Source organism: Tachypleus tridentatus, chromosome 4 (assembly GCF_004210375.1).
Source record: "Tachypleus tridentatus isolate NWPU-2018 chromosome 4, ASM421037v1, whole genome shotgun sequence".
Classification (NCBI taxonomy): domain Eukaryota; kingdom Metazoa; phylum Arthropoda; class Merostomata; order Xiphosura; family Limulidae; genus Tachypleus; species Tachypleus tridentatus.
In genome coordinates this window covers 111,900,182-111,916,169 of record NC_134828.1, presented here as the reverse complement: position 1 = coordinate 111,916,169, position 15,988 = coordinate 111,900,182, and the positions used below count along the sequence as shown (strand labels likewise).

At 32.3% G+C, this 15,988-nt stretch overlaps 1 protein-coding gene across 1 annotated transcript; it reads right to left on the bottom strand.

Annotated features, from left to right (window-relative positions):
• Positions 1–1,391: 1,391 nt before the first annotated feature.
• On the bottom strand, positions 1,392–6,804 carry LOC143249883 (hyaluronidase-1-like). Its single transcript, XM_076500476.1, has 5 exons — positions 6,404–6,804; positions 4,189–4,433; positions 3,247–3,399; positions 1,760–1,964; positions 1,392–1,549 (listed from the first exon to the last, which is right to left on the bottom strand). The coding sequence occupies exons 1-5, from the start codon at positions 6,692–6,694 to the stop codon at positions 1,430–1,432; spliced, it is 1,014 nt and encodes a 337-aa protein (XP_076356591.1). The 5' UTR covers positions 6,695–6,804; the 3' UTR covers positions 1,392–1,429.
• Between the last annotated feature and the right edge of the window lie 9,184 nt (positions 6,805–15,988).

The following is a 15,988-nucleotide window of genomic DNA, read 5'->3' as shown; positions in this document are numbered from 1 at the left end:
TAATTCAAGATATATTTTCAAATAAGTGCTATATACTATTTCTTGTAGTTGCATTCAAACTCTTTGATAAACAGTTGCGTTTCAAAGGTTATTGGTTTTAAAGTTAACTTTAATTGTTGGCTTTAGAATAAGCCTTAAAAATAGAATGAAGAAGAAAAGTGTGACATATTATATATATATATACGTTCTATGCCTGGTTTTCGTTTATTTAGTTTCTCTGCAATTGTATCACAAACGCATGATTCAAACAACTTTTGAAGTGTGACTTGATTTACTAGCTTTGTTTCTTTTCTTTACAGTAAATTGTGTCTTTTATGCTCGAGGAGACATTGCAGCGATTCTGAGAATCTGTATTGAAAGCAACATCAACTTCAAACACTTTACTGAATGAATGAAAAATGTCTGTGTTTTACTGTCATCGAATGCTGTGAATAACAAAAGACATGGGTTAATTTGCACACTGGACGAAGATAACGAGTGTATCTGTTATACTGCAAGTATGCCTTATTTGTTCACCTCTTAATGTTTAGCTTTCAACTGAGATTCGAATGATTTCACTTTTGATTCGGTAGGGAAGGTTTAAGCATCACAATAGTCAGCAGTAGGATGAGCAGACAGGAATACTTTGAAAGTAGCTACAGGCAAATTATTGTACAGATCTTACTGCACAATATTTACCGAGGAGGTTCTAACCAGTTCCTGAATAACTGTGTGTGTTATTTTGAAACTTCCATGATTCTTGTGTTTGGCCGTTAAGCCCGTGATACATTGATGGATTTCAGTCACCTTCTTTCCTAAAATCAAACATTTTCAGTCTCAACCGTAAGTGACTATACGAAGTGTCTAATTTTTATTCAGTAAAAATGCCTAAGTAATTTATCTCAAATTAAAAAAAACCGGATTGGATAGTTTTCAACAATAATGTTTCCCACTGGCTCGTAAGGACCTTGTTAATTCTGTTCTCGGTTGGTATATTTCATTAAACAGTTGATACGTATTTTATTGCGTTTAGTAAATGCATTTCAACATCAAGGTGTTTATTTGATCTTCTGATAATAGTACACATGAAAATCAAATATGTTTAGTATTAATCATGAAGTAATCAATAACTGTTTGTTTTCTGACTAGCAGTGGTTTATTTTAAAGCAACGTGCTCAGGTTGGTGCAAGTACAAGTAAAGACCCTTAACAAATAAAATTATACTTAATTAGACCTGCAGTTACAGTCTGTAGTTTACAAGTTACTGTTTAGAAACATTAGTACACGTTATATCATTAAACGAAAAGTGAGGGTCGGTTGGATTCGTTAATTCTCGCCATCCTGAGTAGGGTTGGCCAACCAGGCGCAGCGACCCTGTCCTTGCACACGGTTTCTGCACATTTTAAGACGTTGCTTGTTATTGTTTTTGTTGCTGGACCAATTACAGACGTTACATATTCGTCCAATGTGTTACAGTCTTTTGACTGGCAATATGAAAGGAAGATCCCCAAACTACAACACCTTCCATACCCAAGCCTGCTGTCTGAGCCATCATTCGGTAAAAATCTTCCTAAAGAAATGAGAAGAACAGTATTAATATACATAACATACACACACTATAATGTGCTGATAAATGACTTTTTAAAGTATAATTATAAATATGCTTTTCTTCATCTATGTAGAAGCTCCAAGTTATAGTGAATATTTGAAAGATTTATGATAAAATTTTGACAAGCAAAATATGTTTTTGGATTCAGAACTGAACGAAAAGAAAACTAACCTCAGGTACAGTTGAGTCACTACCGAGCGGAAAGTAATTTATGTATGGATAAATAGGAACATCAGAGCTTCGGACGCGTAAAGCTTCCGCCAAACGACCGTGGGTAAACCAAATACGTTGTGTAAAATTTGTCGCATCCAGTTTCTTCTTGTGAAGATAAATTGACGGACAGAGGGCAGTACTTGTTTCCCAAAGCCACCTTAACCTGATAAAGACATCAAGATTAAATTTCAGACATTTCCAATAATTATTTCAGTCTTTATAAATTTTAGTGTTGAGACATAATTAACTTAACTAAAACAAAAGTGGTTTATGTTGTTTTACAACAACTAAAATATGAAAGCTAAATATTCATCAACCATAAACGAAATACATTTCAAAAGTTAAACTTATGCAAACAAGAAACATGAGACTGAGTAACACCAGATATTTTATCAAATATTTCTTTTAATTGATTTATAAAATATTGAACTAATTTTACGGATATTGTAAGCAAATTATTTTATAAAGTGCTAGAACAGCCTAAGTTAGCCTTATGAGTCCAGGTATTGTCCGAAATACCTTGTTAGCACTGGATAAGAAAGACAGAATGTGGATTCACATGCCGTTACATATTCTTGTTTACTCTCACTTTTCAGTTTTTTTATTTACATTCCCTTTTACTGTCAAGCATAACATCTTAAAACTTAGCTTAAACTATAAAAATTTGTAGAAACAGGTGACACACTAGAATTGTTTCATACTGCTGTTGTGACTCATTATGAAACAGAAGCATTGTATTAGAACTATCTTAGATTAAACTCCCCACAGATATGTTCTATTTTTTAACTCAGCAGTCAGACTGAAATAAGGAAATTAGTTTCCTACAAAGTTTAAATGCTTGCTAAATTTGTGTGAAAGAATACTTCATTCTGTTTGTTCACTACTTTACGAGCCCCGCGTGGCTCAGCGGTTAGGATGTCTGGCTTGTTTTCTGAGGATCACGTGATTCCATTCTTTATAATGCGACGATGGATGGTGGTGATTAGATATTATCATATAAGTTATATTCATTGTTCAATTAAATTAACAATAAATTCGGTTCATATATCTCAGCCAAATGTATTCTATTGCCATCTGCAGTGTTTTATAATTAGTTTTAACGGACGCATTAACATATGAAATAAAATGAAACAATTTAAGAAACATTGAAAATGGCCTAACAGTATAGTGTAAACACGAATTCAAACAAGTTCCAAATTTAGAAAATAAATTACAGTTACAATAATCTAATTCAAAAAGGCGACTACAATTACAGCAATCTAGTTCTGAAAGGATACACACAGCTACAACAATCCAGTTTTTAAAGGTTAATCACCATTGTATTATATAGTTAATGATTAACGTCGTATTTTCGACCTAGTTATTTACTTAAGCAACAAAATTATATATAAATTATTGGAAGGGATATTCATACGTAAATACTTTAATGTAAGCATGCCACTTACTTGTTGTTTCCAGCTACAACACTTTCTCTACACAAGTATTCATCTGGCTGATCTTTATTTTTATAATTGTAACAGTCAGGAAATAAATAGTAGCACCATTTACCAAGAGGGCGTTCAGTTTTACCCATGAGTAACGTATCAAGCATCCAAACCCTATATTTTTGAAAGAAAAAAAGTATATTACTAATAAAAACAAAATCCTGTCTACAGTAAATCGCAAACACAATCTTATAACTATAAATATACAATCTAGTTCAACAACATAAACTGAGTTATGAATTGAAAATCAATTTGAGATTTTCTCTCAACATGACTTTTAATTGTATTGAAAGTTTAACGGTAGATATTGTAGGTGAAAATATTCACATCACTGAAATTTGCAGTTTCCCTAAACATATACATGTTAGAAACTAACAATAATCAATACTAGTTGCTTCGGTTGTGAAATCATTCTTTAAAATGAAACACGTGTGATATTAATCATATTAGCTTTAACTCGAACTTGTTGTTTTGTTTGCATTGAAGGTCGTTTGCCATTCTAAAACGTGATTCAGAATTTCTTTTTGAAGTTTGGTGATCTCTTTCTCCTGTCTATTGTGGTTGACTTTTAAACTGATAGATGCTTCAGTGCTGTTTCCATAAGTGAAAAACACCCAAATCTAAGATCGTTTTAACGATCATTATTACACACTGTAACCGAACACTAATGAATCTATCTTTCTGGTTATTTGATAAAGATAATAAAATTTTATTTATACTTTATGAGAATACCACAGGAAGAAATTTCGTTCATATTCAATCGCGAAGAATTCTCAATAGCAAAAAAGAACAACTTAGATATTTACGAACTTAAATTTACGAACTTATAATACTAGATTCGGGGCTCGATTCCCCGTGATGGACACATCAAGTTGGTTAACTCTTAACTAGTGTTAATCTTACTTGGCAGCCTCTTCCCATTCAGCTGCAGCTTTCTCGTCCACTTCTTCTGCTGACCAGTTTGGATGTTGTTCTTTTACAAGCTCACGTGATATTGTTTGGTACTGCCGAAAACCGCCCCAGTTATACTCCCACACTGGTCTCCAAGATTCCCAGTCGATAACGGCAAGACCATCAAAATCTTTACTTGGTATTTTCGTTTCAATATCGTTCTTAGCCTTCTCAAGGTGCTTATTCATATCACTAAGCTGAAAAAAAGTTGTGGGGTCTAAAATTATAACTTACTTGGTTTGTTATATAGAGTTTATCTGAGAATCAATAGAAAACAAGCTTTACTGTTCTGTTCAGCAGTTATATCATATAACATATGATCGATTCACTAAAATATTAATTTCTATATGAGTAAATATATATAATAAGCACTAATAATGGATTTTGAAAAAAATTTAAAGCATATTTTATATTAAGTTCGTTATTCTTTTCGTGCTGGGTTTAATCTTCTTTTGAAAAGTAATGTTAATAATAATGATTAAGCTATTTATTTCATTTTGTATGCAGGGAGTGAACAAATGTTAATTATTACATCTTTTATTACATAACAGAAAATATATTAAAACTATGTATCTTAGAACGCACTCGACGAGATTTGTTCAAAGATAATCTCAAATACTATGTTTAACACTGGCTTTTGTAAATACTTGAATTTCTCGTTATTCATGTTACATTTTTTTTTTATAAAACGTTTTGTACACCTGATATTAATCCGATAGAACATTTATGGCCTGCGTTAAACCGACTAACGAAAGATCGCAATCGAAACACGGAAGATGAACTTCTTGAAGTTCACAAAGAAGGATGGCAGCCACTCGCTCAGGAATATCAGTTTAAACTCAGTATATCTGTGAGCTATAACTATCGAACCATTTTACCTCAAAGGAATATTTGACCTTTATGTCAGTAAAAATGTCAGGTAAAAAAATGTCGTCAATCTGTTTAAACAGTATTACGTAAACAGATTTTTGATAATTCACAGTCACTGTGCAACAACAGGGAATTTGACGCTTTTGATACTTCTTGTGTGTGTATGTATACGTGTATATATATATATATATATATATGTATTTTAACCACCGATATATATTCAAAAGAACTGTAGTAAATGGTGGATGTTCCGGCATGGCCAGGCGTATTCAGGCATTCGACTCGTAATCCAAGGGTTGCGGGTTCAAATCCCGCTCATACCATATATGCTTTCAGCGTAAAGGCGTTTTAATGTTATGGTCAATCCCACTATTCGTTGGTGAAAGACTAGCCCCAAAGTTGGCGGTAGGTGTTGATGACTAGCTGCCTTCCCTCACGTCTTACACTGCTAAATTATGGACGGCTAGCGCAGATAGCTTTCGCTTGGCGTTTTTGTGCAATTAAAATCGTGAAAAATTCAGGTATTTACCAAAGTCAGCGTTAAAATTCGGATTTCAGACCATATGTGGACAGATCTTGTCGAGTGAATTCTGTTATCTAATAAAAAATATAACAAAGTAGCAACATTTTCAAGGGTAGCCACTTTCTTTTGTCCGCATTCTGTATATATAATGTATTAAAACGAAATATTTTCCAGTTAAAAATCTATGTCAAACACATAAGAAAAACAATAAATAAAATAATCATGGAGTGATATTTCTGTGCGTTATAGCAATTGAAATATTTCATTTCAAAGCAATAGTTTCACAAAAAATCTCTGATTGTTTTTCATTTCATCTTTACGTCAGTACACCATATGAAGTAAAAATATTGTCCGGTAGAGAATTTGCCCTCGATATGTCTAAATGCACAATTCCGTCAGCAGATATTCGATACTTCACAACTGCTGGGAATTGTATGACTTTTCAGACACCTTATGAATGTATATATACATATTTATACACATTCAAATTAACTGTAGAATATTATGGATGAGAACCTAAAGAAATTTCAAAAATAACCTAAAGAACATAAAAATGAGAACCTAAAGAAAATATTCAGCAATTTTAAAGAAACTTTATCAACGAAACAGTAATATATATATATGTCGGTGTATTGTTATTCTTATTAAATTAAGATACTTTATGAAGGTATGTCAATTAGTGTTACTTTTCGGAACATTCTTTTTACAAAACATTATACCAGTTATATACAAGAATGGGATTATTTATTTCTCACATCAGTAAATAAAACATACCTGAGGGTGTCCGCCATTAATGTACGAACCTTCTTCAATCCTTGGATAAAGTCCAAGGTCCTTTGCATAAAATATTGTAATAGAGTCTCCCCTGAACTTCTCTGCAGTATTCACAAGCACCCCAAACTTTCTTAGTGAGTCGGTGACATTTATTCCATATTTCTTTGAACATATATAAGACGGAACATTCCAAAAAACTTTAAAGTTTATATCTTCTTCGGCAGCGTACTCATCAAGACTTATGAGTAATATAAACGTGAGACAACAAATCAAGGAAAGCTTTATCTGCATTTTATAGAAAGAGTTTTTTTTGTGTGTTTTTTTCGTCCAGAAATTACTTCGTCTGAGATAATGCTACACTTGTTGGATGTGAAAACACTTATCTTGTCTAATGCTTGTGAATGGTCGACTACTACAGAATTTATAGGATTAATGTAACAAGTGTTATTAAAGGACAGCTGGTTTTGATGAATTATAGGTATTGTTCAGAAACATATGGTACCCCTTCTCCAAGAAAGAGGAACATCACCTGACTTATTGCTTAACCCCCGCCCTTCAATATGTTTTGTTAAATATGTTTTGTTGCAAAATGGTGACTCACCATGAACTGATGAAGATTAGACAAAGTTAAGATGAGAAGTTTATCTAATTCGGCCAAAACACACTAAATATTAGATTTGTTTTGACCAGCTCAAATATTTCTCGTGTGTGAGAAATTCGAGACTTTAATTCAATCTTTCTGAAAATATTAGAAAATTCTATTTTTCAGCGATTTTTTTATCATTTCTTCAATAACGTTACTTATCATTTTCTCTATGAGTAACACTTTTCTTTCATAAGTATTACTTTAATATTTTAGTTTATATGTGTATTGTTACTCAGTCTAATATATTTAATATGTTTAACAAATATTTTACTTTTACTTCTATCTACATTAAGTGTTTTTGTCTAATCATGAATCTTCCAGTTCTTGTGGACTAGGCAAGGTGGATTGAGGCTCTCGACTTGCAATTCGAGAGTCGCGGATCGAATCCCGTCACACCAAACATGCTCGCCCTTTCAGCCCTTTCGTGTAGCTTTGCGCGAAATTCAAAATAATCAAACAAGCAATTTTCTGGACTTCACTTCTCATACAAACACATATTATCGTAAGCCTCATTATTTTAAAACGACGTTTACCCTTTATTGTTTTTTCATTTTTGAATTTCGCGCAAAGCTACTCGAGGACTATCTGCGCTAGCTGTCCCTAATTTAGCAGTGTAAGACTAGAGGGAAGGCAGCTAGTCATCAACACCCACCGCCAACTCTGGGACTACTCTTTACCAACGAATAGGGGATTGACCGTCACATTATAATGCCCCACGGATGAAAGGGTGAGCATGTTTGGTGCGACCGGATTCGAACCCGCGACTCACGGATTACGAGTCGAACGCCTTAACACACTTGGCCATGCCGGGCCCCCTTTATAAATTAAATGCCATTTTACAGCTTATGTCCTTCTTAGAAACGTGAAAAACGCACTTCAGAAACAACAACCACACATCTGAGCAACATGTTTACAACAGTCATTTATCCATCAGGATAATTCGATTATGTTTTATAATAGTCTCAGGTTGAAGATGAGGAATTTGTACGTTAATTTATTGTGTTTAAATTTATATTTTAAATTAATGAACATCAATAAACAAAGATATTTGTATTTCTACATCTCGTATATACAATTTCATATATCTATCATAATAAAGAAAGGATGAGGAAACAATAGATTTAGTATGTGGGCGAGAAAACTGGATTAAGAATTGGAACTCTTAATGAATAACATCTAGTTACACTTGAAAACAAATCAGGAACAGAGAAACAGAATGTTATAATTCTAAACTTACGTTATTAAATGAATTTCTACTTGAAAAACAACAACCATATTTTCGTTTCAAAACGTCTATGAACAGAAAACTAAAGCTGTCACAAACAGCATTTCCATAATGCAACAAGAATATTTTAGTACCAAGTATAACATGATTTTCAAAACCAGCCCCTGGCTTTAAGAAACAAACATTTGGTTCATGAAAGTGAGCTCACGAGAAATTAAGATTGGATAATCGTAAACTGTTGTAAAGGACATATAAAATATAATGATGTGAGTTTTGTTACCTGATTCAAGCTTTACGTATTTCATATTGCAACTAAATATGCAGCTTCAAGATTAACTTGGAGTAATCTTGCATTAATGGGGAACTTATATTATTGATTGTTGATCGTTTTAAGTGTTCGTATATGGAGAATTCATCGTACTTTCTAAGAACAATTTTCATATGATAATACATTTTAATTTTTCTTCGTTAACTATGTAATATATATATTTTTATGAAACTCTTGCGCGATCCCCGTAATATAAATGTTATAACGTTGTTCGCAGTTAAAACGCCAGATGTCAGGCACGTTGCCAGAGGGCGTCGCACACGTGTCAACCTCACGCAAAGAAGAGGGGAGATGAAATTGGTAAAGACAGGTTGTGTTGTCACGCTTAACATTACCAAATTCCCGTATATCTTATAATAGCTGCATTGGTGTTTACGTTCTAAAAACTAAAACTCTCTTATATCTAAATAAATACGCTTTGAAGACGTTCAACAATACATAGATCTTGGTAAGTTGTTATTGTAAACAGTTGTGGTTTTAAAAGACAAATGTGTGAGTTCTAGATCGAAAACAGAATGCAGCAACTTAGAAACATGAAATAATTTTCTCGTGCACTATAATGTATTAATAATTTCATAAAAATGCATTTAGTTTTTTCTCTAATTATCAAAAGCTCAAAACTAAAAGTTAATCTTATTACTTGGGCGAATGGTTTTATGTAAATTTATAAACTGATTTAACGTAAAAAGAAGAGTGTAGTGTGTTATAGTCTGTTGTTAGTACATCGGTAAAACTACCGATTTACAATACTAAAATTACGGGTTCGATTCTCCTCGGTGGACTCAGGAGATAGCCCGGTGTGGCTTTTCTGTAAGAATACATACACATGTATTTTATTGTAGACCATATTTTTTGTTATGAGATACACAACTCGGAAGTATATCACAATATTTAAAAACGTCCATTTTAACGTTCATGGGGCCCGGCATGGCCAAGCGTGTTAAAGCGTGCGACTCGTCATCTGAGGGTCGCGGGTTCACATTCCCGTCGCGCCAAATATGCTCGCCCTTTCAGCCGTGTAGGCGTTATAATGTGACGCTCAACTCCACTATTCTTTGGTAAAAGAGTAACCCAAGATTTGGCGGTGGGTGGTGATGACTAGCTGCCTTCCCTCTAGTCTTACACTGCGAAATGATGGACGGCTAGCGCAGATAGCCCTCCAGTACCTTTGTGCGAAATTCAAAAAACAGTAACAACAACTTCTCTTTCCCTTTGTCTAAGGTTGATACGTCATTATTGCCATCTGGCGGCTTGTATTTAAAGTGAAAACCTAAAGAATGTCATTCTGTTAAACTACACTATGTAACATAATTTTTACTTTTACTTGTTCCTGGGCAGAAAGTTATTTCCCAATTGCTTATGCTTAAAGTAAATGGAAAAGACATATTTTTCTCTTCAAACTTTGCTTTTGTGACCTGGAAGCGTATAACGAAAACATGATGGGAGACTATATTTGGGGGCTGATACGTGAAAGTGATTTACATTACAGTCGCAAATCTCGAAAAATTACTCACTTCTAACCATTTTTGTATAACTTTAGTATAAATACACGTAAATCTTGATTTATATGTTGTTTTATTCAGACTTTATATAAATGAACACGTGCGAATTTGCCCGTTTTTACATAGAAGATAGGTTAATTTCTAAATTTCAATATCCAGGTCACAAGAGCAACGTTTGAAGGGAATAATGGTCATATTCTGAACTTTTGCAACATAAGCAATTACGAAATAACATATACCATCAAAAAACAAAATTTGTGTTACATAGTGTTATTTAATAAAAACAATGCGAAGTCCAGTCCACAGAACTTAATAGATTAATTCATTTCTTACTCAACGCTTCTAAACGTTGTTTTTATTTGCACACTGTTCTAACTTGTGTGACTGAACATTTTTACAAATCACATTGCGACGAAAATACATAACTAATTTCGCTACGACTAATTATAGACAAAATAAATTCATAATTTTAGAGCAACTCAATTGAGTAACATAATATATACGCAATAATTAATAATGATCCAAATCTTTAATCAAAGCAACATACTTCACTGAACCAAATGATACTATCAAATGAAAACTAATTACCAATCACAACTGTCTCGTTTTTTCAATGGTATTTTCTAAAAAATTGGCAGCAAATTAGAAGCATTCTTGGTAATTTAAATCAATTCTGATAAATAGTTTTATTTTAATATCTTACGTCTTATAACTGAAATTTAAATCATTACATAGAAAATATGGTTTATAAGAATACCAATACTTAAAAAGTGAAAAACCACATAAAAGAAGCAAGCTTTGAGAAGTTTGATATTCTGACGCATGAATGGACATAAATTGGTTGATAAACGCCTATACGGCCCCTGAGAGAAGAGCACATGAGACTGAAACGGACGCAAGAATGTGTCTGAATTTTTCTTTCTAATGTCATACCTCTGACAATTTGTTCCATTTATTGTGGTTTTCCTCTGATAACTATGCACGGTTTTGTGTTCTTTTATCATTACTAACAAAGTGAAAAGTGAGATTTTACCAACGCTGTTATTACATTAAATGTATTAATTATAATTACAGTTTCTAACTGGCGTATACCTATCTTTCTAAACTCATAAAATGATAATTCCAGCTTTTCTTTAGCCTCTGAATATTGCGGCTTTTCATAATCCAAAGAAAATTGGAATTAGTATTCTACAACCCTTCAAACGTTTTGATTAATCATTACGCAAAACTCTATATTATATTACATTCAGAAACTGTCTAAGCTAATGCATTAAAGTTGTTTTCCAAGCTTCACAAAGTTAATTAAGATTAAGTTCAAATTAGCATTTTATGCATTTAGTTTCAAATCATCAAAAATAGCAATCAGATCAGATTGACTTTATGTTTCCCACAAACAGCATCCAAGAGTCCCTTAGCTAAATATAACATCAAGACTCATCATCTAGGCTGGGTCTATAACACTCAAAATTATTTGTCAAATTCATTTAGATTGATTAAAAATATATATAGTGAACCCATGAAGCTTTTTGGAGTAAAACTAGTTTTTTATTTACAATGTTTTCAATCAGTATTATTTTTTTATAAAACAATCAGAACTGTCTAACCGGAGTATGTAAAAAAATACATATTCAGTCAAAATTGATTTATTATTTGCATCTGAAATGTTCGCACTTTATTATGTTTCATAATGAAATGTTCGCACTTTATTATGTTTTATAACGCTTATTACCTTCTAAATGTAAAGAAAGAGCTGCTTTAAGGTTTTTAGTGAACGAACGAAAAATATTTTAAATTCCTTATAGTTTGTACAAAGATCAGATACAACTTTTTTTTCGGTTTGATTATTTTAGATAAAAGTCACATTGTTCCCACGTCGGGAAATTCAATCCTATATTTTAGTGTTGTTATGTCGGTAAACTTACCATTGATCGTCCGAGAAACGCTATTTTGAGAATCTTAACGTACACAAATTAATGTTTGCTGTTGCAAACTCAATTTACATTTTTAACTTTTTCGACGTCTTATTTTAACTATTTATACCTATGATGCTCATCAAATGTATTTCATTTTTCTATCATTTGTAAAAGTAGGAAAGAGTGAAAAAACACTGGGAATGCACAAATTATCTATCTCAAGCTGTAGCATTTATCAAAAATACAACGAAAGTAGCGTGATCTGGCGATAGGTTTTATAAATATTATATGGCAGGTATGAAAGGGTCATGAGAAACAATTTCCTTCTAATAGCGGTTCTTTATAGGAGTAGACATAATGCTGTGTAAATTGATATGTAAACATGAATCTTTATGCAAATAATAAAGGAAAACACTTAAAACAATGGTATTGAATTATATATACAATTTTAATACTGAGAAAAATAAAAAAAATATTAATTTCAGATGCACAGTCGATTTAAGCTTCTTTAAGTGCACTGTCTCAAATACTGAACTCACTGTCTACATAGTTGTAAGAACAAATGCGCTGCATACATGTTTAAATTTATATAGAATTTATATTTTCAAATAAAAATTTATTTCCCCCAAAAAATAGTTTCAGGAAGTTACATTCACTAATAACAGAATATTTTTCCATGAAAAAAGAAGAGTAATAATAAATATGAGATTTCCTCGTGTGTGTGTTTACAAAATAGCGAATTTACACAAATTTACGAAAACAAATACGATTATTATTAAGAAACAAAGTGGATGAAACTTGCATTGACAGAATCACATTTGCTTTTACTGGATTGTGCTTAGCTTTATTTTTCTTTCTCAGGCTAAAGACGATGATAAGGTAGAACTACAGGTAAAATTCATATAACAATGTACTTGTATGCAACAGTTAAATTTCGTTCCTCAGAAAGGCTACTACAGATATTAACACTTTTATAAATAAAGGAGAGAACAAAATTTCGACTTTCCTAAGTCATCTTCTGGTTAACGTTTTAATTAATTACTGCTCAAAGCTAATACAAAACACTTTATTGTATTAAATGCAGTGGCACAAACTGTCTAAGTTAATGTATTGAAGTTGTTTCCTAGGCTTCACAAAGTTAATTAAAATTAAGTTCAAATTAGTATTTTATGGATTTAGTTCCAAATCTTCAAAAATAGCCATCAGATCAGATTGAGTTTTTGTTTTTCACAAACAGTATCCGACAGACCTTAAACTAAATACAACATCAGAGTTCGTCAGCTAGGCTGGGTCTTTAACACCCAAAAATATTTGTGAAATTAATTTTGTATTGAATAGAAAATATATTGGTTAACCCATGAAGATTTTAAGACAAACGCCGTGTTTACATTTGCTTTGTTTTCAATAAGCACTTTTTATAAAACAATCAGAATTGTGTAACCAGAGGGTGTAAAAAAAGTACATACGCAATCAAAATTGATTTATTATTTGCATCTGGGATGTTCACATTTTATTACGTTTCACAACAGTTATTACCGTCTGAATCTAAAGAACAAGCTGCTAACGCTCTTTAGTGAATGAACGAAAAATATTTTTAGATCCTTACAGTTTGAATTAAGATCAGATATAACTTTTTTTAAATTTGTTTATTTTATATCAAAGTCACATTGGTCAATCTATTGTTCCCATCTTGGGGAATTCAATCTTCGATCTTATTGTTGTTAAATCAGTACATTTACCACTGATCCACCAAATGTGCCTCATTTCTTTATAATTTGTAAAATAATAAAAGAGCGAAACGTCTGAGTAGGCATACTTTATCCATCTCACTTTGTAGCATCTACCAAATGTTCAATCTTGGCATCTTCTTTCTGGTTATTTCAAACATATTATTGATAGAAAGGTTATAAGAAGCAATTACCTTTTAATAGGGCTTCTTTACTTGGTTGACTCGGCACGGCCATGTGGTTAAGGCACTCGACTCATAATCCGAGGGTCGTGGGTTCGAATCCTCGTCACACCATACATTTGCGCCCTTTCATTCGTGGGGGTGATATAATGTGATAATCAATACCACTATTCGTTGATAAAAGAGTAGCCCAAAGGTTAGCGGTGGGTGGTGATGACTAACTGCCTTTCCTCTAGTCTTACACTGGTGCAGATAGGTATCGAATTGCTTTGCGTCAAATTCAATATAAAATAATAAACGTTTTATTGTTTTATACAGCGTTGTGTAAATGGGATATATACACCTGAATGTTTGTGATAATAATAAGGGGAAATAAGACAATAAAAAAATATAAATGACATTTACTCCAAAAGAGCAAGAAAGAACAGTAAATTTTTGATATACCGTCGTCTTAAGCTCCTATGATGCAATTTCATAAACTCTCAACTCACTGTCTGAATAACCCTCAGCTCAAAACTACTGCATACATATTTAAATGTATATAGAAAGAATATTTTCAAGTAAAAACTGATAACACAAGATGTTTCCAATGAATAAGAATAACAATTTTAATCCTGATAATGTAACTCAGTTCTCCTATTGCGTATGTAAAATAACGAGTCCACAAAATTACTAAAAACAAATACGATATTTATTATCAAACAAATAAGAGAAGTTTCATTGACAGAATGACATTTGTTTTTACTTGATTTTGCTCAGGTACACGTTTCTTTTTCTCAGGCTAAAGACCATGATAAATTGGCCTTTACTACTAGAACTACGGGTAAAACTGAATTAACAGTGTCCTTGAATTCAAGAGATATCTTTGGTTTCTTTGTTTAATTGACACTGTCACCTTATGACCTTTGTTCTTGTTGTGTGTCTATAAGGCCATTTAATGTAAAAGCTTTATTTAGTTTGTAACAGGTAACAGGTGGCTGTATTTTTTTTAGTTGTTTGATTTGATTTCAAATCCATTTACAATAGATTTGCATTAAATTTGGATATATAGTTACGAGTGGAGTACACTGACTCGAGGAACCTTACGACTAGAATAAAGAATCGATTCAACACTGAAATTCCAAATAAAAGCAACACTTTTAAAAATATATTCAGATACTCATCTACATGAAAATTACCTAAAAGTATCCATAAAATATCATTATTACAACTATTAAATTAAAAAAAAAAACAGGTAACTGTTCTTTGATTAATCTTTTGTAATAGCCTTTAAATTACCTAAAACTGCCGGCAAACTACCATTTAACCCATTGAAAGCAATTTGTTCAAACATAGCTTATTAATAAACATAACACGTTCCATTTTAACAAAGTTACTCGATTCTGATAGTGTGTGTGTTTTCTTATAGCAAAGCCACTTTGGACTATTTGCTGGAGTCCACCAAGGAGAATTGAACCGCTGATTTTAGCGTTGTAAATCCATAGATTTACTGCTGTACCAGCGGAAGGACCGATTCTGTTAGAAATAGCAATTATTAGTTACATCAAAATTGAAGCAGAATTTGAACCCCTCAAAAACTGAAGTCTTTATTATCTTCTATATCTTTCAACAGAATCATGAAAACTTCTTCAGGACTGGGAAAGTCTAACTCTTTATATTAAACAGAGATCACTATACCACATTTTATGTCATCCTAGAACTTTCCATAAAGTGTGCACGTCTAAACCACAAGGTAGACATTTAAATGGATCAATTTGCAAACTCATCATGATTTCAATAACCAAAAAAAAAGTACTTCAATAACTGGTTATAATCAACAATGATCACTTGACAGCTTATTTGCTTCTATTTCTCTTCGCCTTTTTTATCATCAATGCATCAAAGTTCAAAAAAAATCCCTTTTTTCAAAGTTGTGTCCACATTAATATAAACTTCTCTAGATTTTCTCTATTATGGTGTCATCAGTCTATTGATACACATCTTGTCTCCAGTCGATACTACATCTTGTATTATCGCACATGGTTATCAACTACAAACAAAGTGTTTCTTTTTATCATAATTA

Bases quoted from the DNA above. Each gene is read 5' to 3' on its own strand.
- LOC143249883 (XM_076500476.1), bottom strand. From the start codon at position 6,694: ATGCAGATAAAGCTTTCCTTGATTTGTTGTCTCACGTTTATATTACTC. The intron at 1,965-3,246 runs GTAAGTGGCATG...TGTCTTTATCAG, and splicing joins GTTGTAGCTGGAAACAACAA to GTTAAGGTGGCTTTGGGAAA. The intron at 1,550-1,759 runs GTTAGTTTTCTT...TCATTTCTTTAG, and splicing joins GTGACTCAACTGTACCTGAG to GAAGATTTTTACCGAATGAT.